Below are 27121 nucleotides of genomic sequence, written 5' to 3'. Positions count from 1 at the left end.
GCGTAACTATTTTAACTTAAATTATTGATATAAATTTGTATACCTTCATGCATCTTAAGTTGAAGTCCAATCCATAAAATATGAAATCAAATAAATTAATAAATAAATAGGCTTCTAACATTCACAGAGAGACTTAGACTATTAACCTCAAAGATGAAGCAAAAAGAATGTTTAAATGACTTAGCTGAGAAAATATTGATAATTATGATGATTATTATTTAATATAGTCATATTAATTACATGCAGATTACATCCCAAGATATATATATATATATATATATATATATATATATATATATATACTATTATTTTCACATTTTCTTTTAGTAGACCTTTTGACACCCCTCAATATATTTTTTTAATTGAAATTACTTAAACAACCTAACATAAATAAATTCATTTATTGTTTCAATAGAAATTCAATTAAACACTTAGATGAATTATTCTTTTAACAAAATTTTTTGCATCAACCCCATTTCATTATTTATATTTTAAAATTTATTTGTAAAATATTTTTATTTTAAGAAAATTACAAGAGTTTACAGTTATGAATACATAAATTATATAATAAAAAGAAAAATTTAAAATAAATCTAATATTTAATAGGATTGGCTCAGACTTATTGAGCTTTCGGCCCATCCCTCCACATTAGGGTTTGACAAGAGCTTAAGAAAAAAAATCAGGCCAAGTCCGACTCTCGAACTTAAAAAAAAGTATAAGTTAGAATAATAAATTAAAATTTAAAAAATAATAAAAATTGAAAAAGAAAACTAAGATTCCTACTTCATAGATCAATAATAATTAAAAAAAAAATTATAATATTAAACTCTCTGTTAAGCATTAATTAATTAAGATGTTGTTAATTATAACAATTTATTAATTATTAATTCATTTTAAATTTATAATAACTAAAAAAAATTAAAAACATAGTGAAAGCCCGCATCCAGACCAAACCCATAATGAGCCTGACCTTTATGCTTTCTTTAGAATGTGTTTTGATTTGGGCTTAAAAAAGCTCTGCCGAAACGCGCATTCCTAACTTAATATATGTTACCAATTGATTGAGGGTACCTTAAGAAATAACATTCACAAGGGCTGTTTAAATCTCCACTCGTAGGGAACTTAATATTGGGCCAAAGTCAGTATTGATAAGCCAATGGCCGGTTTCTCCAGAAAAGTGAAAGGGGTAATTATGTCATCAAATCCTTCTAAAAACATAAAGAAAAAAAAGCGCGGGAAAATGCCCTATCTCTCCACCCAGTAAGGCGGCAACAGTCTTGAGTATCATCAGATCACAAAAGGGTTTTCTGAAATCAGAAACCAAGCCCCAAAATTACAACAATGGACAGGCGAAGATGGGATCGTCAAGACGGGAGACGCACGAAGAAGCAGAAGCTAATACGCAGCGCCGAAGAGGAGCTAGAGGCGAAGCTTGGTTATGATCTATTCTCCGAAGGCGACAAACGACTTGGCTGGCTTCTCACTTTCGCTTCGGTAACTCAATTTCTCATTTTCCTTAATATATTGGATTTGATTTTTATTTTTTTATTTTATTTTTGTAAATATATGGTATAACGTATAAGAAATCTCAATAAATGCGTTCGGTTGGGCTCTTAAACTATTAGCTCCTCATTTCACTCAATTTCATTTTCGTTTTCGATCGAGCTCATTTAATTATTCATTGGGGGTGTCAATTATGATCTGTTAGATGTAGAAATGTGTAAGGGATTGGAAATCTGAACTTCATGGAATGTTTTATATAATATGTCAAAATATCATTTGCTTACGAATGAAGTTCAAGTGCCATTATTTCCAATTGTTAATTTTGGATTATGTTTTGCAGTCTTCTTTGGAGGATGAAGACACCCGCAAAGTGTATAGTTGCATTGATCTTTATTTTGTTTCTCAGGTGAACTCTTATTGTTACACTGGAAAGCAACAATTGTTTGATGAAACTTTTTGAAATTTTCTATTCAGTCTTTAATAGATATGGAATCATTTAAATAAATTATTTAATTATTGCAGGATGGTTCAACTTTCAAGTCAAAGTACAAGTTCCGTCCTTATTTTTATGCAGCCACAAAGGTCTAGTCATGTATTTATATGTTTTTATTTTGACTGGCTCCAGTTTCAAAAATGGTACTGATAACTGATAAGTCCATGAATGATCTAATCATTACAGGAAAAAATGGAAATGGATGTTGAGGCATATCTGAGGAGACGATATGAAAGCCAGATTGCTGATATTGAAATCTTGGAGAAAGAGGACCTTGATCTGGTGAGTGACTTTATGTTGAACGGTTCAACTTCGCAAGCTTTATCCCTCTTTCATTGTTTGAAGTCTCAGCATGGTGCACCTTGGTTTTGGAATGTTTGTACTTTGGGGTTGGGTGGGAAGGAGAGGGGTCTTTGGCATCTCGGTATTAGTTGTGAAGCTTCAATATGCCACAGCTAGGTTTTCAAACTTTCGGAGGCTTTCTAGTCGTGAATTCTCTATTTTTCTTTTCTAACTTCAGCATTGACCTTAGTGAACATATTGTTCTTTTTGCTCTTTTCTTTTAGGAAAAGACTGAATAGACTATAATGTTTGTTATAAAATAGTCCTTTCCAATTGTCCTTTTCATTTTGGGTTTGTCTAGATTGTTTAATCAAGTGTCCTTGCATTCACTGGAATAATATGTTTTCTCATGCTTTATACATGAGCTGCTTTGAATGAATGTGTCTGATTGTTTTGCTTGTTCATGGACAGAAAAATCATTTATCTGGTTTGCACAAATCCTACCTAAAAATATCTTTTGATACTGTTCAACAATTAATGGATGTCAAGAAAGATCTATTGCAAGTTGTTGAAAGAAACCAGGCAAAGTTTGATGCTGCAGAAGCATATGAGTCCATTTTGACAGGAAAACGGTAAAGCTTTGTAGTCCAGTTTTGTGTATGGTTTGCACAAGCAGTATGTCATCTGGAAAACATTTTCCCCCCCTTTTAGTTGTTTAGCATAGCATTGACTGTTGGCATCTCATTTCAAATGGTAATCACTTCTGCAGTTCTGAGTCTATTTTTGATGATTTGAATTACAGAGAACAAAGACCTCAAGACTTTTTAGATTGCATTGTTGATCTCCGGGAGTATGACGTTCCTTACCATATCCGCTTTGCCATTGACAATGGTAACTTCTCAATTTTTCCTGTGGGTTTTGTTGTTATAATGTTGTTACTGTTGAAGTCAAGCATAAACTTGCATTCTTTTTTGACGCAAAGAATTTATGCATTTTAGATGTGCGCTGTGGGCAATGGTATGATGTTAGTGTATCTAGTACTGGTCCTCTGCTTGAGAAGAGGGTTGATCTTCTGCAACGTGCTGAAGTTCATGTTTGTGCTTTTGATATTGAGACCACAAAGCTTCCTTTGAAATTTCCGGATGCAGATTATGATATAATAATGATGATATCGTACATGCTTGATGGACAAGGTTACTTGATCATTAACAGAGAGGTACATGTAGTTTACCTTTTTCAAGAATAGCACTCTGGTTTTCTCTATTCTTAGTACTTTTTTGGGCCTGCTTTATCCTGCCGTTGCATTGCGTTGGTTGAGCACTTCCAATAAGTGAAAAAGATCTATGTATTTGTTATGTTTCATGGATTTCTTTTGTTGAATGTTTCCAGTTACAAGTTCCGCTTGTTGGAGATATATGTGATTTAGTTGCTTTAGAATTGCCAATTAGTAAACTAAAATTATCTGGTCTTAGTGAGAACATGGGGAGAGACGACTAGCTAGAAGTCAATCTTAATGATGAAAGAACTGGACCTGAGGATATAATGGTTTGTACAGAAAAGACCTCTAACCAAAGTTTTAGACTGCTCTTTTTCTTCGCAAAATTCCTTCATTTTTTTAAGGAAAGAAATTGGTTCATAATAATTGATGGAAGGCAGTACTTTTGAGTCACACTTTTTCCCATCTTTCTGAAGCAGTAATTTGTGATTAATGTTTTTGTTTGGCAAATCTGCAAGTATCGGAATTAAGTACTGTGACAAGATGGTGTTAGCAGACTTCATTCTCTCCTATGGCATTTTGTGTTCTTGCATTACTCTTATTTGTAACTGCAATTTGTGTATTGATAGATTTATTTACCCATTAACTTAAGTTGTTGCTGACTTATCTCTAATTCAACTATCTTCAGTGTGTGGGGGAGGATATAGAGGATTTAGAGTATACTCCGAAACCTGAATTTGAAGGGTATTTCAAAGTGACAAATGTGAACAATGAGGTAATTTAAGATTCTTCAATTTCGTTGCATGTAGTATTTTCAGGATGCTAAGGCACATGCTTTCTCACATAAGATGATCTGGTGTTTCTTGCAGATAGAACTTCTTAGACTGTGGTTTGCCCACATGCAAGAGGTGAAGCCCGGTATTTATGTTACTTATAATGGTGATTACTTTGACTGGCCATTCCTGGAAACTAGAGCAGCACATCATGGGTTTAAAATGAGTGAAGTATGTAGCCTATCCTTATTATTCACGTTTACTTGAACAATGTAATGACATTGACTATTTGCTTATTTTCATTATTGAAACTGGAAGCAGTTTATATGTCTGCATGCGTTTGTTCTTTGTCTCAGTTTACGGCTTTCTTACCTGACAGTGTATCTCATTTTATGCTTTTTAATTAAATAGGTCTACAAACAGGTTACACAGAATTTCTCCTGAGTTAACATAGAACAAGCTTGAAATGCCCATGATTGTTATGATTTTACCCACCAGTTGATCAACCCTGTTTGGTATTTGATGCACTGGTATCCATATATGAAAGTTAATTTCTCATTTAGTTAAACTTTTCTTGCTATAAAATAGTTTCAAAGTTATTATCCATTTTATGCATTAAATTGTTCTCAATAACTAGTTACTTATGATACATGATGTAATATAATATGCCACATTGATGGTGAATAGTTCAAAGTTTAAGAAAATCCTGGTCTTCCAACTAAAGCTTTATGAACTTCTTTTTTTTTGTTTGGTTGCTGGACACACAGGTAATAAACTTCCAACTTCTGGGCTATGGTGTTTGTTTTCATCTGTGTTTATAGCTTATTAAGAAAAAGACAAATCTAGCTCTTTATAACCCTAGATGATTTTCGGCAGTTGACAATCTTGGCTTCTTGATATTGGAAGCATTCTTATTTTGGTGCCGGTTAAGAATTTATTCATTTTTTAGTTGATATTACATATTTAACTTTTGTTGCTCAAATATTCTTTCCTCCTTCATTTTGTTCTTTCAGGAACTAGGTTTTCAATGTGACAAAAACCAGGGTGAATGTCGTGCAAAATTTGCTTGTCATCTGGACTGTTTTGCATGGGTCAAACGTGATAGTTATCTTCCTCAGGGGAGCCAAGGCCTCAAGGTAATAACCATCAATTTGGGTTCATTTTTAGTTCTTGGTTGAGTTTGTGTTTATTGGAAATCACTGTTATAAATTCTTTGGTTTTCCATGAGTGAGCTTGCAACTGTTTTACATGTTTACCTTTGAGTATTGGTTTTCATTTTTCCCATTGTCTTGGAATCTTTTACTTTTCATTTTCTGAGGGTCGAGGCTTTTGAAGGATTTAATATTAATTGATATAAACACTCATTTTTTTAAGGCTACGCTTGTTTTATTATGAATGCAAGTAACTTGAGACTTTTTTTAATTTTTTTTTGATGGAAAAGTTGACATGATACTTTCTTTTGATTATATGTCAGGCTGTTACAAAGGCAAAGTTGGGTTATGATCCCTTGGAGGTGAATCCGGAGGATATGGTTCGCTTTGCAAAGGAAAAACCTCAGGTACATGGCATCTAAAATGACCTACTTGATGTTTACCTATTTCTTTCTACTTGTCATAAGTAGCAGACACTAGTGTAGATCTTAGAGAATGTCTTTAACACGATCTTAATATGGTAGGGCGGGATAAAGGATGTTTTGCTTGTATTAATTGCCACTATTTGTTTGTAGGAACTTGAAAAATGTGTAGTATTTATGCTGGGTTCTTTAATATTAAAGGATCTTATAAAGTTCTAATTATAAACTTGCAGTGCTAAATTCATGTATATTTTCCTTTTCTCTTGGAAGTTGCCACCACCCTCCTCCATTTTGTTTTTCATTTTTTTGTGTTTGGTTGGGGGTCGGGGGGAGTGGTTTGTGATGGTGGTGGTTGTATTTCCTGTCTGCACTTTTGTCAAGCAAAAAGGTTCTCAGTAATTTATTGGTTTTGGTAATTTCTAATGTTCAATATTGCTATCTTAGGGAGGCTGTTCCTGAAGGCATTAGTATTTTGCGTACTTTTCAGGCTTTCTGAAGGAGGCTGTGCCTGGAGACATTTGTATGTGCTTACTCTCTAGGCTATAAAAAGCATTGACGAATCATCAATGCCAAAATTCTAAGCTTACATACAGGCTTAGAATATAATAGTATTGAAACTCTAATGAGCCCCTTCAGGTTGAAGAATTTACACTAATTGACATTTCGCATGCACCTGAAGACACAATGTCACAAATGGATCCACAACATATTGATAACTCTGTGCCATATCTTAATGAATTGACTGAAGGATTCCAATTCAAGTTCTTTTGCTCATCTTGCTATCATACCATGTTGAAGCACCACTATATTCATAATTTTAAACTTATGGGAAGGACATAATATTACTATTTGAATTCTAACCATGAAAAATTGATGATTTATTCCTGTCAATATAAAGCATCACCATTAGATTAAATATTAGTTTTTTTTTACAATTGTCTATTGTTGTATTCTGTATGTGAAAACATTTCTGATGCTGCTTTTATTTTGTTGACAGATGATGGCCTCCTATTCTGTTTCTGATGCTGTAGCAACTTATTACTTGTATATGACCTATGTTCATCCCTTCATTTTCTCTCTTGCAACTATAATTCCCATGTCTCCAGATGAGGTTTTGCGCAAAGGTAGTGGGACCCTTTGTGAAATGCTTCTTATGGTCCAGGTGTGTTATTGTGCTCACACTGAAGCTTTTGGGAAGCTTGCTTCCATTTGTGGGTTACTTCAATTTTGCATTTGCTACAGGCATACAAGGCAAATGTCATCTGCCCTAACAAACATCAATCTGATCCAGAGAAGTTCTACAGGAATCACCTTCTTGAAAGTGAAACATATATAGGTGGTCATGTGGAATGCCTTGAAAGTGGTGTTTTTAGATCAGATCTTCCGACTAGCTTTAAGCTTGATCCATCTGCCTATGAGGCAAGTCATCTCCATCGGTCTTATTTCTTACTACTTTGTCTAAATCTTTCATTCCATCTGTCTTATGAACCATTCTCAGAGCTGGACAGTTGGTGCAATAGTTAATGTGGCCTGATCTTATGTATTGGATGAATTGACCTATGAAAAGTTGAAATTTTCTCTTTTCGTTATGGAATTTAATGGGTCACACAGTTTGTCCAGAAGATTTATTCTGTTTCAATCAGTTTATCTTGACATCAACCAACATATAAGAAGCTAAATTGGTCATTTTCCTGAGAATTTGTTCTTTATAATGTGATGAACCTGTCCATCAGATAAAATGTCAAGTGATGGAAAGTAAAAGTTTCTTTCTTTTACTAAGATTAATTATTCATTGATCAAAATACTTAATTTTCTTTCATAAACTCTAATGTTAGATTGGAAACCAAGTGGAGGGCTTCTTTCATTACAACCTCAATATTCCATATAACTTGGTCAGATTCTAGAGTGTTCTGAACTAAATTTAGTACAGGCAAAACAGATTGCTGGAATGATAGCTCAATAGGCTCAATTTATGAGCTCTTCTATTGATTTGAGTTACTTAGGTTGATTACCCCATATCTTCAAGTATCTTAAAATATCTTTCATTTGTATCAAAAGTAACACAGGGATGCATCACAAAGTATTAGCCTGTGCGGACCTTGCCTATTCATTAAGTTCAAGGCAATGCTTTGTCACTGTCAAAGAGAACATTATGCGTGCAGTGTGGAAATATCATCAATTCTCTTCGTATGGCATAATTGACTTGTTTCAGCTAAAGATTAGTCTTAAGTGATTCTGCTAGATCATGTAAAGCAAACAATTTTTTTTTTCATCATCAAGTCTAACAAGATTGACAGCTTACAAATACATTTGACAATAGGGATAAATCTTAATTCTGGAAAAGAGTTGTCGTCCTTAGAAAATTAATTTTACTGTCTGAAAGCTATTCATTTAATATCACTTTCTGATAGAAATACAAGTTCAGATTTATGAGATAAAATTGTGATTTTAGAGATTTTTAAGGTCAAAACTGAAAGCATCAGATTGTGTTTAAAGTTATTGCCCAACTATTGGCGTGCATGTAACACTTAAGACCAATGAATGGGACATAATGAATACCAACCACATTTTTACCAACTGTATTTCTGTTAGCATTTAGTCACATGAAGTTTTAGAAATGAAAGGTCAAAATTCATGAAGAAACTTAAAATTTGTAATGTGATTCATCATTTGCGAAGCAACCGCAAAAACTTTATCATTTGTTTCAAAAGGTAACTTTCCATCTCTTGTAGGTGGAAAGATCTTGAGATAAATTTTGATGTTAGTTTCTCATATTCGTCAGTGATGCCTACCTACATCTTACATTAATTTTACTGTTATTCAGGTGTGTTATGTCCAGTTTTGGATCTATTGCATTGTTACTGAAATACGAATCATTTCATGTCGACTTTTTAGTTTTGTCAATGTATTTGACTGACTTTTGAGTACTTTTAATTTCCAGCAATTACTCAACAACCTTGATCGAGATTTGCAATATGCTATAAAAGTAGAGGGTAAGATGGACCTGGAATCAGTCTCCAACTACGATGAAGTGAAGAATGCTATCATGGAAAAGGTGCTGGTATTCAGTTCAAGTCAATAAATTGTTACCATTCTAATGCCTTGATCAGTCTCAAGGAAGTTCTCTCAAATATATATATGCATCCATTATATGACTTGTTTCTGTATATTAAATGTTAATTTTCTTGATTGTTTGCATTGTGAAGGTGAAGAAACAGATTTTAACTATGATTCTGTTTTTGTGGTCTTGTATTTATGGGTGATTTAAGCCATAGGGTGTTTTCTACCAGGATCTTCATTATCTGTCAGGCAAATTTTTGTACTTTTATATTTCCAGACAGTCTGCAAATACTCCTGTTTGATGGTTTTCAAACATTCTTCAGAGCTTGCATTAGTTGCTTGGTATTTTTGATATGCTATTTAATTATTTATTTACCTGGATTTTAATACTGAAGTATGAACATTCTGTGACATTTGTTGGAAATAATAGTTCTTTTTGTAATAAAAAATAATATGTGTGCAGCTTCTGAGGTTGCAAGAAGAACCTATACGTGAAGAATGCCCCCTCATTTATCATCTGGATGTGGCTGCAATGTACCCAAACATTATTTTGACGAACCGGCTCCAGGTATGCTGTTTCTTCACTTTCTCTCAGTGCTTTTGGTGCACTGAAAATCATGATTTCTACTTTTCCGAAGATCTATTATTTTCTCTATGATTTATGGTTGCAATTCACTTTTACTATGATAACTTGTTTCTTCATTCAAGTGTAGCTCACAGTTTCTAAAGCAATAATCAATTTCTTACCCTTTCATGAAGTAATTTTTCAATTTATATTTACTAACATTTCTTGCTCAATTCCAGCCACCATCAATAGTTACAGATGAGGTCTGCACCGCATGTGATTTTAACCGTCCAGGCAAAACTTGTCTTCGAAAGCTTGAATGGGTTTGGCGCGGAGAGATATTTATGGGAAAAAGAAGGTTCGTTTATTTCCTTAAGAAACTCTCTCTGGTTCGCTTTTATTGAAGCAAAAATCAAATTAAGAATAGTGCATTCAAATCTATTGCAAAATCTCAGTGATTATTATCATCTGAAGAAGCAAATTGAATCTGAGTTTGTTGATGGCACCAACGGTCATTTGTCAAAATCCTTCCTTGATCTGCCTAAGATGGAGCAACAATCAAGACTAAAAGATCGGCTAAAGAAATACTGTCAGAAGGTATGTTATATCTGCTATTGAATCTTTGCCTAATTGATACTTTTAATACTAAAGTTTTCCTTCTGTAGGCATATAAGCGAGTGCTTGACAAGCCCGTAACTGAACTTCGAGAAGCAGGGATCTGCATGCGTGAAAACTCGTTTTATGTGGACACTGTTCGCAGGTGAGAAGTTTAAATTTAGGTAATAGTATATTTTACAAGCTAAATTTTCTTTTTGCCCTGAAGCCCAAAGTAAAGCTAGCAAATGAAGTCTACCCCATAAACAGTTAACACCTTACCCAGCTAAGCTTTTAAAAATGCTGCTTTCTTTTGGGGGAAATTTTTCAGGTCAGAATATACTGTTAGTCTTGGCATTGAGTTTAAGGATCTGCCCAGCCTCTCCCCCCCCACCCCCCCACCTTCTCTCTGTTTTTAATAAAGCTGTTCTTGTGGATGGGTTGTTCACTTTTTTTCAATCTCCCAGTTTAGCAGGGGGAAAAAAAGAATAGTTAAGCATCTATTCCTTTTTAAAATGACTGGTTTTATAATGATGTTTTCTGATCTTAACTGCAGACAATGTATGCTTGTTTAAAATGCCAACCTGGATATTAATTTAATGAGAATTGACAGGGGAATTTTGATTATTTTATTTTTAGTTTCTTTTCTATTCTAAATGGCTGATCTTTCTTTTTGCATGGTTCAAGCTTCCGAGATAGAAGGTATGAATACAAAGGACTAAATAAGGTTTGGAAGGGGAAGTTATCAGAAGCAAAGGCAAGCGGAAATTCCATTAAGATACAGGAAGCACAAGTATGACAGCACTTTTTTTTTTCTTTTGAATACATGCAAGTATTTCAGAATTATTTTTCTATATCTTTTTGGTTTTGCCTCTGAAACATGCAGGATATGGTAGTGCTATATGATTCCTTACAACTTGCCCACAAGTGTATCCTTAATTCCTTCTATGGATATGTTATGCGCAAGTGAGTTAGTGACCCTCATTTGGTTCTGAAACCTTAAATTATGATGGTTCTGTTGTTTGCTTAGCAGTTAGTAGTATGTTCAAACTGGTCTTTTTACATGTTCTTTAACCAGGGGTGCTAGATGGTACTCTATGGAAATGGCTGGTGTAGTTACGTATACTGGCGCAAAAATCATTCAAAATGCTCGCTTGCTCATTGAAAAGATTGGAAAACCTCTTGAACTAGATACAGATGGGATCTGGTGCGTGCTCCCTGGATCCTTTCCTGAGAACTTTACCTTCAAAACAAAGTAAGCTTTTGCTATTTGCTATCTACATATTGATTATGGTCAGTACTGAATTGTGTATGTTAATGCAGTCATTTGTATTATTATATGATATATTTATGGGCATTACTTCCAAGATATTCTGTTCTGGTTATGGCCTACTTTTCTTACAATATCTGAATACATCGACCATTATTTGTGACTATCTGTATCAGAGACTTGAAGAAGAAGCTGACTATTTCATATCCATGTGTAATGCTTAATGTTGATGTTGCAAGAAACAACACAAATGATCAATATCAGGTAAGCTTGGACCTTCTCTTATATCTCTATCTATAATTTATTTATGTCTGGATTTATTTTGAACCATTTTGATGCTGAAATTTTAAAATTCTGAGAAGACTTTGTTTGGCTATGCAACTGCTGCAGTGCTGAGTTTTAACCCATTAATTTTGAACAGACACTTGTAGATCCTGTCAGTAAAACTTATGAAACTCATAGTGAATGCTCAATTGAATTTGAAGTGGATGGACCGTACAAGGTACAATAAGTTGTTGATTTGAACTTTTGGTTTGCTTTTTGTGCTATTCAGATTCATTGATTATTATGTCATGCAGGCAATGATCCTTCCTGCTTCTAAGGAAGAGGGGATTTTGATTAAGAAGCGATATGCTGTTTTTAATGATGATGGAACCCTTGCTGAACTAAAAGGTTTTGAAATTAAGCGCAGAGGTGAGCTGAAGCTCATTAAAGTTTTCCAGGTATCTTTTTCAGTCTAACATGCCATGTCTGGTAATATGTAGATGTTTTCCTGATTGTTTGAGTTGTTATGTGGTACATGAAATATTTCTTATGACTGCAGGCTGAACTTTTCGATAAGTTTCTCCACGGGTCAACCATAGAGGAGTGCTACTCAGCTGTTGCTGCTGTGGCAAATCGTTGGCTTGATCTTCTTGACGTATGTGAAGCATATAATTGCGTTTCATCATCAGAATCTCTTTCTTTGAAGTATTGCATCGATGTTCCTTAAGGATTTTTCTTATTTTCACTGTTTCCATACTTTCCTTCTTAGTTAGTAATGTTGATGGTTGCATGGTTGATTGAAGAATTAAAAATGGGGATGATGGAGCCATCTTTTGTTGTTTTTTCAAACTTTCAGAATCAGGGAAAGGATATTGCAGATAGTGAGTTGATTGATTACATATCAGAGTCGAGCACAATGAGCAAATCCTTGGCAGACTATGGTGAACAGAAGTCGTGTGCAGTGACAACTGCAAGACGTCTCTCTGATTTTCTTGGTGATACAATGGTTAAAGATAAAGGACTGCGTTGTCAATATATAGTTGCATGCGAACCACAGGTATGTCCTCCCTTTTTGCTCAGGGAATTCATGAATCATGAACATCTTCATACTTGGAATGTGTACCAGTCTTTCAAGTCATAATGGATGTGAGATCGAGTTAATAATATGAAAGGAAGCAAATTAATAGAATAAATTTTATACAAAATGATATTGAAGAAATAAAAGACTATGGTGCATAAATTAGTCTTTGAGTTGAAAAATGTCAACTTCCAAAATTTTTTTCGCTGAACTGGTCACAATCTTAAGTATTTTAGATATTGATTATGTTCCTTGACAATTCTTGACATAAGATCACCAGTAGTACTGCATCAGGGAAGGGAGATTGTCTGTAGTTGCTATGTCCATAGTCATAGTACTTGCACAGACTGTAGGTTTTGTTTTATGCGCCATACAGTGGAGCTACCTGGTGATGATGCAGTTGGCAATGTTAAATTGGCGTATCTTTGTGAATTATTTGGTGGTCAAATATGAATAACTTGTGAATAAGTGTAGCGCCTTCTATTTCCTTTCTCTGATCCTTCTGAACTTCAGGCACTGTCGGCCACTTTGTCAAGAATCGCTGCCCTTGTTTCATCAGAAACATGATTAAAATGCAACCAATTCCCTTTCTGATGGCGTTAGATTTATCGTCAAATCATTTACTACCATAACAGTTAGTGTATTGTTCTACTTTCCAAGTTAAAACTAAGTTGTCTGTTGCCACTCCACCTGCTCTTGTTTTTCTATCATATTCTTAGACACCTTGCCTTTATCCTCTCAAGGTCAACCAGTTGATTGAGGAAGCTCTTCTGTTTATCAATGATCAAAGCAAATAGTTGCTTTCAGAATTAATTTTTCCCACCATTCCCCAAAAAAAAAAAAAGAATTAATTTTCCCAAAATATTTTTCCAGGGAATTTTTACATAGATTTTATTTTTATTTCCAATGAGGAAGGAGTACAAGTTTAATTGGGAAAAAAAAAAGCAAAACACATGCCAATTCTTATGCTTTATATCATAAGTATGGGCCATGTAGTAGTGAAATTGCTTTGTATTCTTGTTACAATAGTTGATGATGTCCTTTAAAATTGTTGACGTTTCATCATTACCAAATCCACCACCTTCCTAGTTGAACCAGAAAGTTGCCATGCCTTCGTTTCAAACGTCATTTTGCTTGATTTTCTTTCATTTGAGGCTGCTAGTATATGTTCCAAGTTCCCCAAAACTGTGTTTTTAGAGGTAAGAGACTCCCTTTTCCTTATTCTTTTTATTTTTTTTTTAACTTTTTGTTTTTCCAGTTAAGGATCAGCTGGTTTTCAGATATAATGCCTTACTGTTATTGGTTTTACTTGTCATTTAACAAAGAGAGGTGGTGTTCTACAGGACCTTTCACTGTCTTTCTGTTGTCATAACGCACTTGGTATCTTATGCATAATTTTCAAAAATATTTTGTCTCTCATGGTTGTTGTGGTAACAATGTTGTTTCAATTTCAATGTGATCAGGGAACACCTGTGAGTGAGCGTGCTGTTCCTGTTGCAATATTTGAAACTGATGCTGGTAAATTTTGTTATTGATTATTTGGATTGCTTATTGTGCTCCTGTTATACTGAGGAGATACTATATTTAATTTTGCAGAGATAATGAAGTTTTATTTACGCAAGTGGTGCAAGACTTCATCAGATGTTGGTATCCGATCCATTGTTGACTGGTCCTATTATAAACAACGCCTTAGCTCAGCAATTCAAAAAATTATTACTATTCCTGCTGCTATGCAAAAGGTTCTTATGCTTCTTTAATGATGTTTTCTGCTAATCTATCCCCTTTTCAGCCATTTTCAGCCATCTGAAATTGATTTGGATTTTTCAGGTTTCAAATCCTGTTCCTAGGGTAGTTCACCCTGATTGGCTGTATAAAAAGGTTCGTGAGAAGGAAGACAAATTTCGTCAAAGGAAATTAGTTGATATATTCAGTTCTTTGAAGAAGGATGATTTTTTAAACAAGACTTGTAATGCTGAAACCAATTTGATGGATGAGAATGTTGAAGATTTGGAAGACTTTCCAAAAAAGAGAAGAAATTCTGTAAATGGACCTAGACCAATTGTTCGTTGTTTTGAAGTCAATAATGAGCAAAAGACAGTCAAGACAACGGATCAAGTAGATTCTTTGCGACAACAACTTGAACCTAGTGAAGTTTCGGATCAGCAACCTTCATCACAAAATGCCATTGATACTGAAAATATTGACAGAATTGTAGATTATAAAGGTTGGCTTGAGTTAAAGAAACGAAAATGGAAAGACAATCTTGATAGAAGGAAGAAGCAAAAGTACATTTTCTCCTTAACCTACAATGAATATCACTTTTTGGTGTTAAAGAGTACCGTACTTAGGAAAAAATGTTATTCATTCTTGCAGGTTGGGCAGTCTGAGGGCTTCACACCAAGCTAATGGTGTTTCTGAGTCACTGGGTGACATGATAAACCATAAGGAAGCTCAGAGAAGAACTGGTGTCGGTTCATATTTTAGAAGACAAGAAACAGCCATGACCCGCTGCCATTGGCAGGTATTGAAGCTTCCTTTCTTGCTGTATATCTAGCTTGACTGATTAGTTTGTGACCACTTAACATTATCTTTTTGTGGTTCAGATAATACAGCTAGTTCCAAGTTCACAGAGTGGTGTATTTCTTGCCTGGGTAGTTGTTGAAGGAATCATGGTTAGGATTCCTATAACTGTTCCACGATTGTTTTACCTCAACTCTAAAGATCCTATAGTAGAAAAGTTTCCTGGTAGGCGTGTCAACAAGACCCTTCCCCATGGAAGGCGTAGCTTTAACTTAATTGAGGTAAATCTAGTGATTTTTCTCTTTAAGTTATAGTTGTGTGTCCCTTTACACCTTTGCTCATGGGAAAGTTCTTTTTGAGATTTCACTTATCCTTTTGTACTGAATTTTGATTAGGTTATGATTGATGAAGATCAATTTAGGAAAGAAAGCAAGAAACTCGCTGCTCTCCTCGCAGACCCTGAAGTGGAGGTCAGCATACTGAAATATATATTTTTATTCTATTGTCGACTTATGCTGATTTGTAACGTGACCAGTTGTTATTTGCTCCATGATCTTCCCAATACAATGCAATGGGCTTGTATGGCTGCATGGCGTCAGACTTTGCTATAATTACAGAATAAATACAAATACCAGTTCTTTTTTTTTGATATCCAAGCGGTTAGTTTGTGTTGATATCTGATTGATCAGAATGCTACTTTTTGTTCAGGGGATATACGAAACGAAGGTGCCGCCAGAGTTTAACGCTATCCTTCAGATTGGTTGCGTCTGTAAAGTGGATAAATCAACTAAGAAACGAAATACTCAGGATGGCTGGAACCTGAGTGAGCTGCATATGAAGACTACAGCAGAGTGTCCTTATCTAGAGCAATCAGTCTCTTTCTTTTACCTTTATCATAGGTAATCATCATACCATGTGAGGATGTGACTTCATGATTCATAGGGGTTGCTTCGGTTGTTCAAGACCACAGCTTTCATAAAAAACTTTGCATATTGGATCTGTTTGACTTTTCAAATGTTACCTTTCCAGTTATAGCACTATGATAACCTTTTGACCTTTTCCATCAAATATTTTCCATGAAGATTTGAAATATAAAATGAAGCAACTCAGATTACATCTTTTTAAGTTAGTGGAAGGGACCCAACAATAGTTTTTAATCTCTAATACACCTTTTCACATGCAGTGTACATGGATACACAACTCCAAACATAGCAGAAACAACTTATAATAGGGTTCAAGTGGAAAAATCGGGTGATTGGAATGCAAAACCACTTGGTTAAAATTGGCTTTGATTGCAGTTTACATTACCCTTCACCCAATAGTTTAAGGTTATTGGTAAAAGTCTAACGATAGTATGTAGGAACAATCCATAATTGTGAGATGATTCGAATAGGTAACAATAGATACCAGCTTTGTGATGTTTTAGCATTCTTAGATTACTATTATACATCTTTGTGATATACTATCATTAAAACATAGAGAAAAAGCAGCTGTTAATGCTGCTTTTTGAAAGAGATGGTGTTATTTGACTCTGTACATACATTCATAAGTTCTCTTTCTCTTCTGTTTATTAGCTTTCTTGTCTTCATTACAAACCACTTCAATACTTTTTTTTTTCTTTTTTTGTTTCTTTTTTTGTTTCTTCAGCATTTCTGATGTACGTGCAATATACATTGGATATTTTCCTACATCAAGAACAGTAACTGTTGTGGTGGTTAGTCCCCATCAGCATAGGGAATTATCACCTTCTATCCTTGAAAAACAATTTCGAGAAGCTTGTCGGACTTTGTCCACTGAACTTCCTCCAGGCGTTCGCATTACTTTCAAGGTGAATTTTTCATTTTAACTGGATATAGGCTTACCATTTTCTTTTCTACTTGGGTTTCCTATCTTTGTTCTTTTTAAAAAATGGATAATTTCAGGTGGAGTACGTAGGATATGTCAAGGATGCTGAAAAGATTCTACAAAGAGCTATAAGCGAATACAGGTTTTACATTGGATCACTTCTTTACGGAAAATTAGGTTTTTAAGGTGTAATTTTATTTTATTCCATAGCTTTTAACAGTGTAGTTTCAAAGGTTCCAAAATATAATTTCAGAAGTATACAGGTACAATAAATGTATGTAGTATATAATATTTGTGCCTTCATTCTTGGAGAGAATTTGTGAGGGTGTCCAACATTGTCGTGCTACACCCAAAGAAAGAAACCAGTTAATGCCTTTATTATGTGCTTGTTTTTGGAGACTTAGGATATGATCTAGTGGTTATGATTCTGTGTTCAGTTTTCATTTTTTCATTATGCTGTTATATTAGCATGGTTCGCTGTTGACCAGTGGTTTTGAGGATGGATTATGTCATTTGTTTGGGATTCTTGAACTGCTAGGAAGTTGTAACGTATTTATGTATCCTTGACTTCAAGTGCCATTTTGAGCCTTCCAACTTCTGGCCTTTTCAATTTTCTTATTAATTGAGATGTTAGACAACATTTTCTGCAATCATCTTCTGGTTATATTTCAATCTTATTTATTTTCACAAGAGCTACTGAATTTGCTTAAAATATTATATTTGATGACAGACATGAACATTATGGACCTACAGTTGCTGTTATTGAATGCCCAAACTCTCATTCATTGAGGTTAGGTCTACGTGTTCTCAATGATTTTCCATGTGTAAGCATCCCTCCCAATGCTCGTGACAGTAAATATCAGGTAGAAAAATTGTGGACTAAACTTTACTTTGCATGCATATGCTGATTATGAATATTGTCTTTATCCATGCATCTGGAAATTAAATTTTATTCTCTATACAGGTACTTGGGTGGCAGCAAAATGCTGCAAAAATTGGAATGCAACGTTGTGCTGCATCATCACAGTGGTTCAATGAGAGAATTTCCCTAGCCAGATATGCTCATGTAATAATCTTTATATTCCCTGGGACCATGACTATATAACAAAGTGTTTGTTAATATGAATATAAGCTTATTAAATTTTTTGGTTCAGGTACCATTGGGAAATTTCGAACCTGACTGGCTTATGTTTACAGCAGATGTGTTCTTTTCTAGAGCATTACACGATCAGCAACAGGTTTTTCTATGAGAATGTTTCGTATGATTTAATCTAATATCTACAGATCTTTGAATGTTTACCTTCTTTTTCTATTTGGTTACTGGTTGAGACTACTATTTGAATTTTTTTTTCCTAAAGCCTTCTATTTTCTCTTCTCCGAGTTCTTTTAAGGATTTTTTTTGCTATTATTCCCATAATTCCTTCCTAAGAACATGAAATTCGATTCTCACAGATTCTTTGGATATCTGATGATGGCGTTCCAGATTTAGGAGGCACTAGTGAAGAAGATGAATGTTTTGCTGATGAGGTTGTTTTAAACAAATGTCTGTGTATATTTGTTTTTGGATGTACTTGGTGGTTGAACTTTTATAAAGTCCTCATATTAGATTGTGCTGTCCCCAGGAATAAAATTTCTTTGTTCTGGCCTGTCACTCTGTTTCATTTTTAAATTGAAAACTTTTGTCCCCCTGGAACTTTACTTGGTGAACTAATTAGTATTTGCTTTGAAATAGGTCCATCAACCTGTTCTTACATATCCTGGAGCATATAGAAAAGTTTCTGTGGAGCTGAAGGTTGACAAATATTTTTTTTCCTTCTTTTCCTTCCCTTTTGCTTTTGTTCTTCTGGGTCAGTGGTAGTGGTTTTATGCTGGTAATGTGGTTTGTTTAATTGAGCTGTTGAACAGAAGCATTGGTTAATATGTCTCTTTTGTTTTGACAGATTCATCATCTCTCTGTCAATGCACTTCTCAAAAGCAACCAAGTGAATGAAATGGAAGGAGGTGGTTTGTTTGGATTTGACCAGGATATGAATTCTGGACCTTACAATAACGAACTTTGTGGCTTTGATGAGACTACCTCATCTGCACCTGCATTTCGTGTCCTGAAACAACTCATCCAGAGGTGCCTAACGGATGCAGTTACTTCTGGAAACGTATTTGCTGATGCCATACTGCAACATCTATATCGTTGGCTTTGCAGGTTAGCGTTTCTTAAAATGTTGTATGGAACCCTGTTCTTCATTTGCATGTGTAATTCGAGGTTTCCCTTCTACTTTGCAGCCCCCATTCAAAACTTCATGATCCAGTACTTCACCGCATACTTCACAAGGTAAATGTTGTATGGGTGCCTGAAGTCTAACGTCATGAAAAATGTTCAATAATTTAAAGAAATGCACTGTCTCTGAAATGGGTTCTTTGTTTAATTTCTTGTTTAAACCATTTTAATCCTTGCGTGATTTTTTTTTTGGTTAGTTGAGCAACTTATCGTAATAAATAAGGTTCTTTACTCAAAAATAGTTCATCAAAATTATGTTATTATTATATTGCCACATGATTTCATAACTTAAAATATTTCTTTCTGTTTTCCCTTTTGAATTCTTTTATTAACCATCATAGGTCATGCAAAAGGTGTTTGCAATGTTGTTGGCTGAGTTTCGCAAATTAGGTGCCGCAATAATATTTGCAAATTTCTCGAAGGTAATTATAGACACAGGAAAATTCGATCTGTCTGCCGCTAAAGCTTATTGTGATAGCTTGCTGAAAGCTCTGCAAACTAGGTAGATCTTGTACCAGAATTTGTTAGATCGTTTCAAATTTTTTTTTCTTTTCTGTAATTTCATTTTTGCCTCTTTGCAGAGAACTGTTCGAGTGGATTGAGCTTGAGCCAGTGCACTTTTGGCATTCCTTGCTTTTTATGGATCAGGTTTGATCACTAGTTCCTCCTATATAATTATTCTCTGCCCTGCGGGGTAGTTGTAATCATTTATTTTTTCTTGCTAACCTGTTGTTTCTTTTGCTGGTGGTTAGTTCGCAGACGTTTTTTGAACTTTCAATTAATGATTATTTGCTTTTCCCATGATAGTATAACTATGGTGGAATCCCTGCTCGAGCTGACGAAAGTTTAGATGATGACTCACAAGTGGATATTGTTTCAAGTTGGAATATTGCTGAATACTTGCCCAAGGAAATTCAAGTGAGTCGCCCTTTCACAGTTTGTCTCGGCCGATAGACATGCCGAGCTTCATTACCATTGTCGTGTCATCAATTATTTTACAATGTTACTGTATGAATTTTTTTGGGTATTCATCTTCTTCAATGTTACTGTTAACATATTGCACTGTGTGTGAATTTTTTTCTCTTTTCAACAATCCTTTGGGCTTTCTGCAGGATCATTTTGTTTTAGTTGTCTCCGAGTTTATGTATATTCCTTGGAAGCATGCACAAAAGCTAGCAGCAAGTAGAGCATCTTTGCAAGAGGGCAGCTCATGCACTCCTTCAATCACTGTTGCAGCTGCAGAGAACTTTGAGTCACACATAGTGCAATATGTTAAAGGGGAGGTATAAATAAGGGATCCAGTTACTAAACATTGCATGACTTTTTGGTTCCTAAATCCCTCGTTCTAAATTTGATTGGTCTGAATTTTGAATATGTTTTACAGATCAGCTCTTATTTCACTGGAAAACTTCTAAGTATTGTTCGTGATGCTATTCATCATATGAAGAAAATGAACAATGATCAGCATAACTCACCTGGGGTTATGCAAACTGCTGCAAACATCCACAAAGTTGATGCTCCATTGGAGTTCATTAAGCATGTTTGTGCTGCTTTTGCTCTCGACCAAAATGTTCAGCATGATGTTCTGGTAGTACTTGCACATCATTTACACATAGATACTACCTCCTAGTCATTGCACAATAACTAAGTTCGCATAAGCAAAGAAATTCTATGGATAGGTCTATTATCCAGTAATTTGTGTTACAGTTTCTATTTGTTTTTCCTTTTTTTTTTCTCCCTTCTGATCCTATCAGATCTTTTATATCTATATCTAACTCCTTTTTGTGTTTTATTCTCCTCTAAAGGAAATTTTACCTGTTGTCTAGCTAATAACTCTTTTCGTAGAATTATTTTTCCCTTCAAAATATTTATCTTCTTTCAATCCATGAGTACTTTTATGGATTCTTATCATCTGTAAAATTTGTTTTCTACGAATGTGCTCAACTTATGGTGACTGGAAATGTCACATAGCCTTGTCTTGTTAATTGACTCCTTTAACTCTACTAACAAGGCACTACATAATTGTGCCACATGTGCACGTGTACTGACTGGATTCTCTTCTGCCATCTTTAATCTGTATTTGATGATATTCTGGACTTCCATGATTTTTGTTGCAAGACGCATGTGCATTTGTTAATTAATTTGACTAAAAGAATTTTGTTTTCCTTTGTTTCAGATATCCAGTCTATACCGTAAATTATCTTTTATTTGTGAGCTTCACAAACTTATAGCTGTTTTTACTGGGTTACAGGTGATGAGAAAGAACCTCTTGAAATATGTTCGTGTAAGGGAGTTTGCTCCAGAAGCTGAGTTTCGTGATCCCTGCCCTTCTTTTATCTTACCGAACGTCATTTGCAGGTTTTGGCAACTGATATCCTATATTTTGACAGAGCATAAGTATTTGATACTTACTATAATTCTTATTAGAACTTATATTTCTTAAATAGACCAACACTATGGCTAGTGGCAATTGCATGAGTATAGGCTTTGAGAGGAATGTTGTTGGTTAATAGCAATTGTTTAGGTAGAATAGGTATTTGTTAGATCCAATGGTTTGAATATTCATTTTTGGACATGAAATAAAGAAATTTATGCTAAAGAGAAGAGATATACAAAAAGGTAAATGAGAAATCCACTTAAAAGATGCCCTAGAAGATCAGAAAAAAGATTTACAGAATTGTGTACTGATCAGCTATCCTACGTGAAAGTGTTGGGTCTATGAGACTATCATTTGAAAACAAGTAAAATGCAACTGAGAATTTCACTTGGTTGACCCAAAACGCCCCCCAAATTTAGATGTATGGAGAGGAAGAATCTTGAAGCTTCTTAGTAACGGAGATACTAGTTGGATTTAGACTACCTTGAGATACAATTACAGGATGTCTTACCAAGGCTGATTCTTTTACCTACTATGGAATGCTGATTCCTAGGTATTCTTACCACCATTTACAATACAAGCTAGTGAAACTAATATTTTCTTCACTTGAATTTGAGTTCTTTGATCCAAATATTAGGTTTAACTGTTCTTTGGCAAACTTATTTTGATTCCCAGTTTTTTTCTTTTTGCCAGCTACTGCAATGACTGTCGAGACTTGGACTTGTGCCGTGACATGGCTTTACTGGCTCAGGATTGGCATTGTGCCATGCCACAGTGTGGCCAGCCTTATGACCGTGAGGTGATGGAGAATGCTCTTCTTCAAATTGTTCGTCAGAGAGAGCGGCTCTACCATCTACAGGATCTGGTATGCATTAGGTGCAACCAGGTGAAAGCTGCTCATTTAGCTGAACAATGTGCGTGTGCTGGTTCATTTAGGTGCAAGGAAGACGCGTCTGATTTCCGCAGCAAAATGCAGATTTTCTTAAACATAGCTAATCGACAGGGTTTTCAACTCCTCCAGGAATGTACCTCATGGATTTTAGAAGTTCAGTAGCTGTTGACCTGTGGCTCTTCACATTCATAAATCTGACAATGTTACACTTTCCTGACTACTTATTTCAACCCTGCTGTCTTGAGCTCCAGCACTGTACATAACGGTAAGAACGTAACACCAAACAGATTTAGATGGAGAACGATGACAAGCATTCAGAGAAGGGGGCAAATTCAGGGAGGTGGTTAAAGAAAAAATCACAGTTGAATGTTACCCAGGGGAATTTGGTGATAGATCAAGATTACTAGGTCCCATTACACCCTTTCACCTTCAGTGGCTGTAGAAGATAAGAATAGCCTACTGGCTGGGATTTTATGCTATTTCAACAATCACATTTTTGGTTAAAAAAATCCAGTAGTGGCCAATATATTATTGTATACTGTGTATATAGCTCTCAGTTTTTCTTTCATGATCAATAATTTTTAATTAAATTGCATCATTATTGTGTATAAATACCTTAAATACACCCCATTTGCATCATGCACCTAAGCTTTGACAACACAAAAATCTTAGCCGGCTGTACCCTCCCAATTGGTCTTTGTAATCGAATTTGTAAAGTACAATTGTCTACATAACCTACTAAGCATTTATGAAAATTTTTAAGTGTACTTTTGCTATGGATACCAACTACATGGTAAAATGCCAGGGATATTGTTACAATTTAAGAACAAAAGATTGAAACTACATGCAAAACAGAGGCGTCAATTCCAACTGGCTATATCCAGTAATATTGAATGCTTGGTATATCATCTTGTTCCAGGCAGCTGCTGGAGTTATTTTTAATTTTAACCAAAAATGAAGCCATATAATGCAGTAACTATATTCACCAAAAGAACCACTTTTTTGTAGCTGAAGAAGCTTTTACTGGTTCATCTTTTTTTCTTTTGTCAATTCCGTCCTTTAAGGATTCCAGCCTTTGCCTGTGTAAAAGAAAAAAAAAAGGCAATTCGTACATGGTTGAGTAGGATAGTCTATGAATGGCGAGAACCTAAGCATTATCAATTGTTCAACAATTAGAAGAGCCATCAAGAAGAAATAGCAGCTATGATTTATACAAACATTACTTTATATCAGTAAGATGACCATGTAAACTCCATCTCTGACGAAATCCTTCAATTCCTTCAATTCCACTAGCAAGAATCAAACGCCTACAAGTGATTAGAGGAAATGATAGGAGTCATTTCCAGAGGTGAACCGTAATTAGACCACCATTAAGGACACTTAAATGAGTCAAGAAATGACCTCTCCAATGATGTGACTTCTGATTCAAGTTGAGTAGCTCTTTCCTTTGCTCGATCTAAAGGCATTGATAATCCCAACTTGCGCTCACTATCTTGAAGCCGTTGCCGCAGTTCCTTATCCTGCAACTCATTTGAGCAGAAGATATTGATACTTCAATAGCAAATACTGACATACACGTCAAATAAAGTTCAATTGAATTTTAAGCAATTGAAGGAAAGAAACACAAAAAATCTAAATATCTAACCCTCTTTTCGGAACATTCTCGATACAAAGCAATCTCTTCCTGACAGAATGGTTCAATATCATTGACTTGCAAGCCTGCAACATAAAAAAAAGTCTCACTTTCAAAAGTGTACTTTAAATTAATTTATATGGAACCTGAATGTTGAACCCCTGAGGTGTTAGCTGTACATCTCATACACTTCACAGCATTCAATGGCTATGTGACTGATTGTTCAATCTTTAACTATATTCCATCATCACACACACCCAAATCAGGCATATTAGTTTGCAGTCATTGAAAAATCATGTAAATTGTTCACCTTCTGCATAAAACTTTCAAGAATCTGGTAATTATCGATACAGTTTTTTTGGGGCCTAATAGAAAAGGAACTTGGTTTTTTCCAATTTGAATTTTGTAAACAGTAGTATGGCTCGAACCACTACAAGAATGACTCTCTCCCAACACTAATAAACACAATACAATTTGAAAGCTAAATTTGATAAGAGTAAAATCTACAGACAATGAAAAAAAAAAAAGAGGGACTTACACAAGAATAGATTTCTCAAAATCCCATCACATAAATCAACACCTTCAAGCACATGAGAAGCAATTTCTGATGGGATGAGAGGAGACGGTGGCCCCATCATTAGATCATCACCCACAAGTATAGTTTCTTCCATAGTTGGCTGTGAATCAACTGAAGTTCACAAAAGGCAACAACAAAATCATGAATAAAATTAAAGTATAGCCTCAAAACGTTGCTTTCACATGCAATGTTCATAAGGATGGACATAAGGGAATATAGACCGAGGCATAAACTTCAAGTCATAAACTCAAATATAAACTTTGGTGCATATCACAGATTATAACATAAGATCTTGAAAACTATAATTGAAGCCAAATTCATTGAACAAGAAAATTACAATTTTTTCATTGATAACTATAAAAGAAATGTAGCAGTTTCCACATACCATCCATGACTGCTTCTGCTTAATAAAACTCTTTACCGGTGACTGTCAAAAGCTTTAATCTGCAACAAAGAAAGTAGTAGAATAAGTACGAATGAACTGGAATCATCGAAGTTCATGACATCAATTCAAAACAAGCATCACTACAAAAACGCGAAGCAAGTAACTACAATGCGTTTTGATTGACCAAACAGAAAGACACTTTTTTTTGAGGCATTTCATCGAACAGGCTATAGACATCGTTAAAATTGCTATGGTTGCACCAACCCCAAAAGTGTTCTTTTATTTTTTTATCGTTCATAATTTAGATAAGGCAAAAGAATGGCATTATAAGCTGCGAATGAGAGATAAAACCAAATTTTAATTGCTAAATTGATTGAAGAGAGGTTACCAAGTGCAGGGGCGTTTGTACCAGTGAATGATCGGTGGGACACAGTAGATAGAGCTCTCCCTCTCTATATGATAATTCCAATTAAGTCAGTTAACAATTTTAAAATAGAAAATAAAATTATTTAGTTAACACTTTTAACTATAGTTGCTTTTTTGTTTTCTCCTTTTTTATGCATGTCTTTCGTCAATTTTTTTTTTTTTTTGGACTTATATAATATCATTTGACAGTTTTTATGGCGGTAATGTATTGCTAAAATAGCCCTAGTGCCCACTCAGCCAAATGACGGGGGGGTTTTTTTTTTTTATTTATATATGACAAAATCATGTACAGTTTATATAAATATGATAATTTTTACTCAATTAAATTTGTATAATATTTTGGTGATCTTTAATCTAAAATGCTCTTATCATCTTCAACAAAAGTATGTACCCAACACTATAATGCGCCCTGCACTCTAAGTTATCAAACACTTACTAAAATCATCACATTCCCTCAATAAATTCAAACATCTCCAAAAAATTCTTCAACACATTCTTTACACATCAAATTTGCCGCTGTAGGAAGCTGCATGCTTTTGAAAGAAGCTCCATTGTCTTGAATATTTATCATAAGGATTAATTTTGATGTTTACTTAAAATTACAAGTATTGGTTGTTGTTATTTAGCCTTTCTTTGGTAAAATGTGATCGATTATACTTAAACATACATGTTATTTATCATTCTCTCGAACACATTTGTGGCGTTTGATCTGTAATAGTTGAGTTCGTTTATCATGGTTATCGTTTTCGTGACTTCTTTACTTCTAGACTTATGCACGTGTAGGTAAGTCTATAAATCTAGAAGTTTAGAAGAACTTTTAACAGCTTATTTTTGTTAATATTCTTACTCTGTCATCACATGATTTTTATGTAAATGGATATGGTACGTGTTATTGTCTTGTATAATGGTGAATGGATTAATCAAAGTAATGAATACAAGTTCAATGCCTTAGCCACAAAAGGAATAATGGTGCATCATTCCTCTACATATTCGCAATTGCTTGAAAAGATTGCTTAGACTATTGGAATTGGCATTCCAGAGTATGAAATTATTATGAAGTTCAAATGCAATTCAACAGATCCGGTGCCACATGTGGAAATTATCTTAGATGATGATGTGCAATTCTTTTTACATGAGAATCTTAGTGGTCTTGCTTATAGAACACCTCTTTGTGTCATATATCAATGTAGATTAACTACTCCAATATTGCAAGCAAATATGAGTGAAGAGGATAACCAATATTTGAACAATTCATGGGAGGAAAGTCAAGCCTAACCAACATATAGGCCATCAACATATTCTAATGAAGCTGTAGAAACTAATAGAGAAGGTGAGATCAATCTTAAATATTTTTCTCCTAAATTTAATTTACCACAAAAAAATGTACCTAATACAGAGCCCGTGGATGAGCATGCGATTGAACCAACCGCTAACAATACTTATATACCTAGAAGCAAAATTAGTTTACTTGCAAGCAGCAACACCGCAAGTACTAATGATGCATATCAATGTATCGACAA

General features: G+C 34.6%; 2 protein-coding genes across 4 annotated transcripts; one reads left to right on the top strand and one right to left on the bottom strand.

Moving 5' to 3' along the window:
- Positions 1-1187: 1187 nt before the first annotated feature.
- On the top strand, positions 1188-23125 carry LOC102608212 (DNA polymerase epsilon catalytic subunit A-like). Of its 3 annotated transcripts, none has more exons than XM_025096780.2 (49): positions 1200-1494; positions 1844-1909; positions 2026-2085; positions 2183-2278; positions 2750-2910; positions 3081-3169; positions 3277-3494; positions 4183-4269; positions 4364-4498; positions 5281-5403; positions 5742-5825; positions 6838-7002; positions 7083-7259; positions 8782-8895; positions 9364-9468; positions 9705-9823; positions 9921-10062; positions 10131-10225; positions 10747-10852; positions 10946-11025; positions 11138-11314; positions 11506-11593; positions 11751-11831; positions 11908-12051; positions 12153-12248; positions 12450-12650; positions 14135-14189; positions 14268-14410; positions 14499-14956; positions 15045-15192; positions 15275-15472; positions 15587-15661; positions 15900-16090; positions 16839-17019; positions 17114-17178; positions 17767-17899; positions 18001-18102; positions 18191-18274; positions 18489-18563; positions 18769-18828; positions 18977-19236; positions 19317-19365; positions 19734-19813; positions 19893-19959; positions 20119-20229; positions 20424-20594; positions 20696-20899; positions 21563-21669; positions 22382-23125. In XM_025096780.2, the coding sequence occupies exons 1-49, from the start codon at positions 1342-1344 to the stop codon at positions 22740-22742; spliced, it is 6540 nt and encodes a 2179-aa protein (XP_024952548.1). In that variant the 5' UTR covers positions 1200-1341; the 3' UTR covers positions 22743-23125. The 3 variants fall into 3 exon arrangements, 2 of the variants coding, with proteins under 2 accessions (XP_024952548.1, XP_006471371.1); XM_006471308.3 differs by having other exon boundaries at positions 1201-1494; positions 19653-19813; XR_003064584.2 differs by lacking the exons at positions 20424-20594; positions 20696-20899; positions 21563-21669; positions 22382-23125 and having other exon boundaries at positions 1188-1494; positions 19744-19813; positions 20119-20198.
- Positions 23126-23325: 200 nt separating this feature from the next.
- On the bottom strand, positions 23326-25789 carry LOC102608492 (hypothetical protein). The gene is made up of 7 exons (XM_006471309.4): positions 25564-25789; positions 25176-25234; positions 24752-24901; positions 24226-24299; positions 23982-24100; positions 23804-23887; positions 23326-23659 (listed from the first exon to the last, which is right to left on the bottom strand). Exons 2-7 carry the CDS (start codon positions 25180-25182, stop codon positions 23563-23565), a joined length of 531 nt encoding a protein of 176 aa, XP_006471372.1. The 5' UTR covers positions 25183-25234; positions 25564-25789; the 3' UTR covers positions 23326-23562.
- Positions 25790-27121: the final 1332 nt, after the last annotated feature.

The sequence above is a fragment of the Citrus sinensis genome, chromosome 8, assembly GCF_022201045.2.
Source record: "Citrus sinensis cultivar Valencia sweet orange chromosome 8, DVS_A1.0, whole genome shotgun sequence".
NCBI lineage: Eukaryota > Viridiplantae > Streptophyta > Magnoliopsida > Sapindales > Rutaceae > Citrus > Citrus sinensis.
This window is presented reverse-complemented; position numbering and strand designations above follow the sequence as displayed.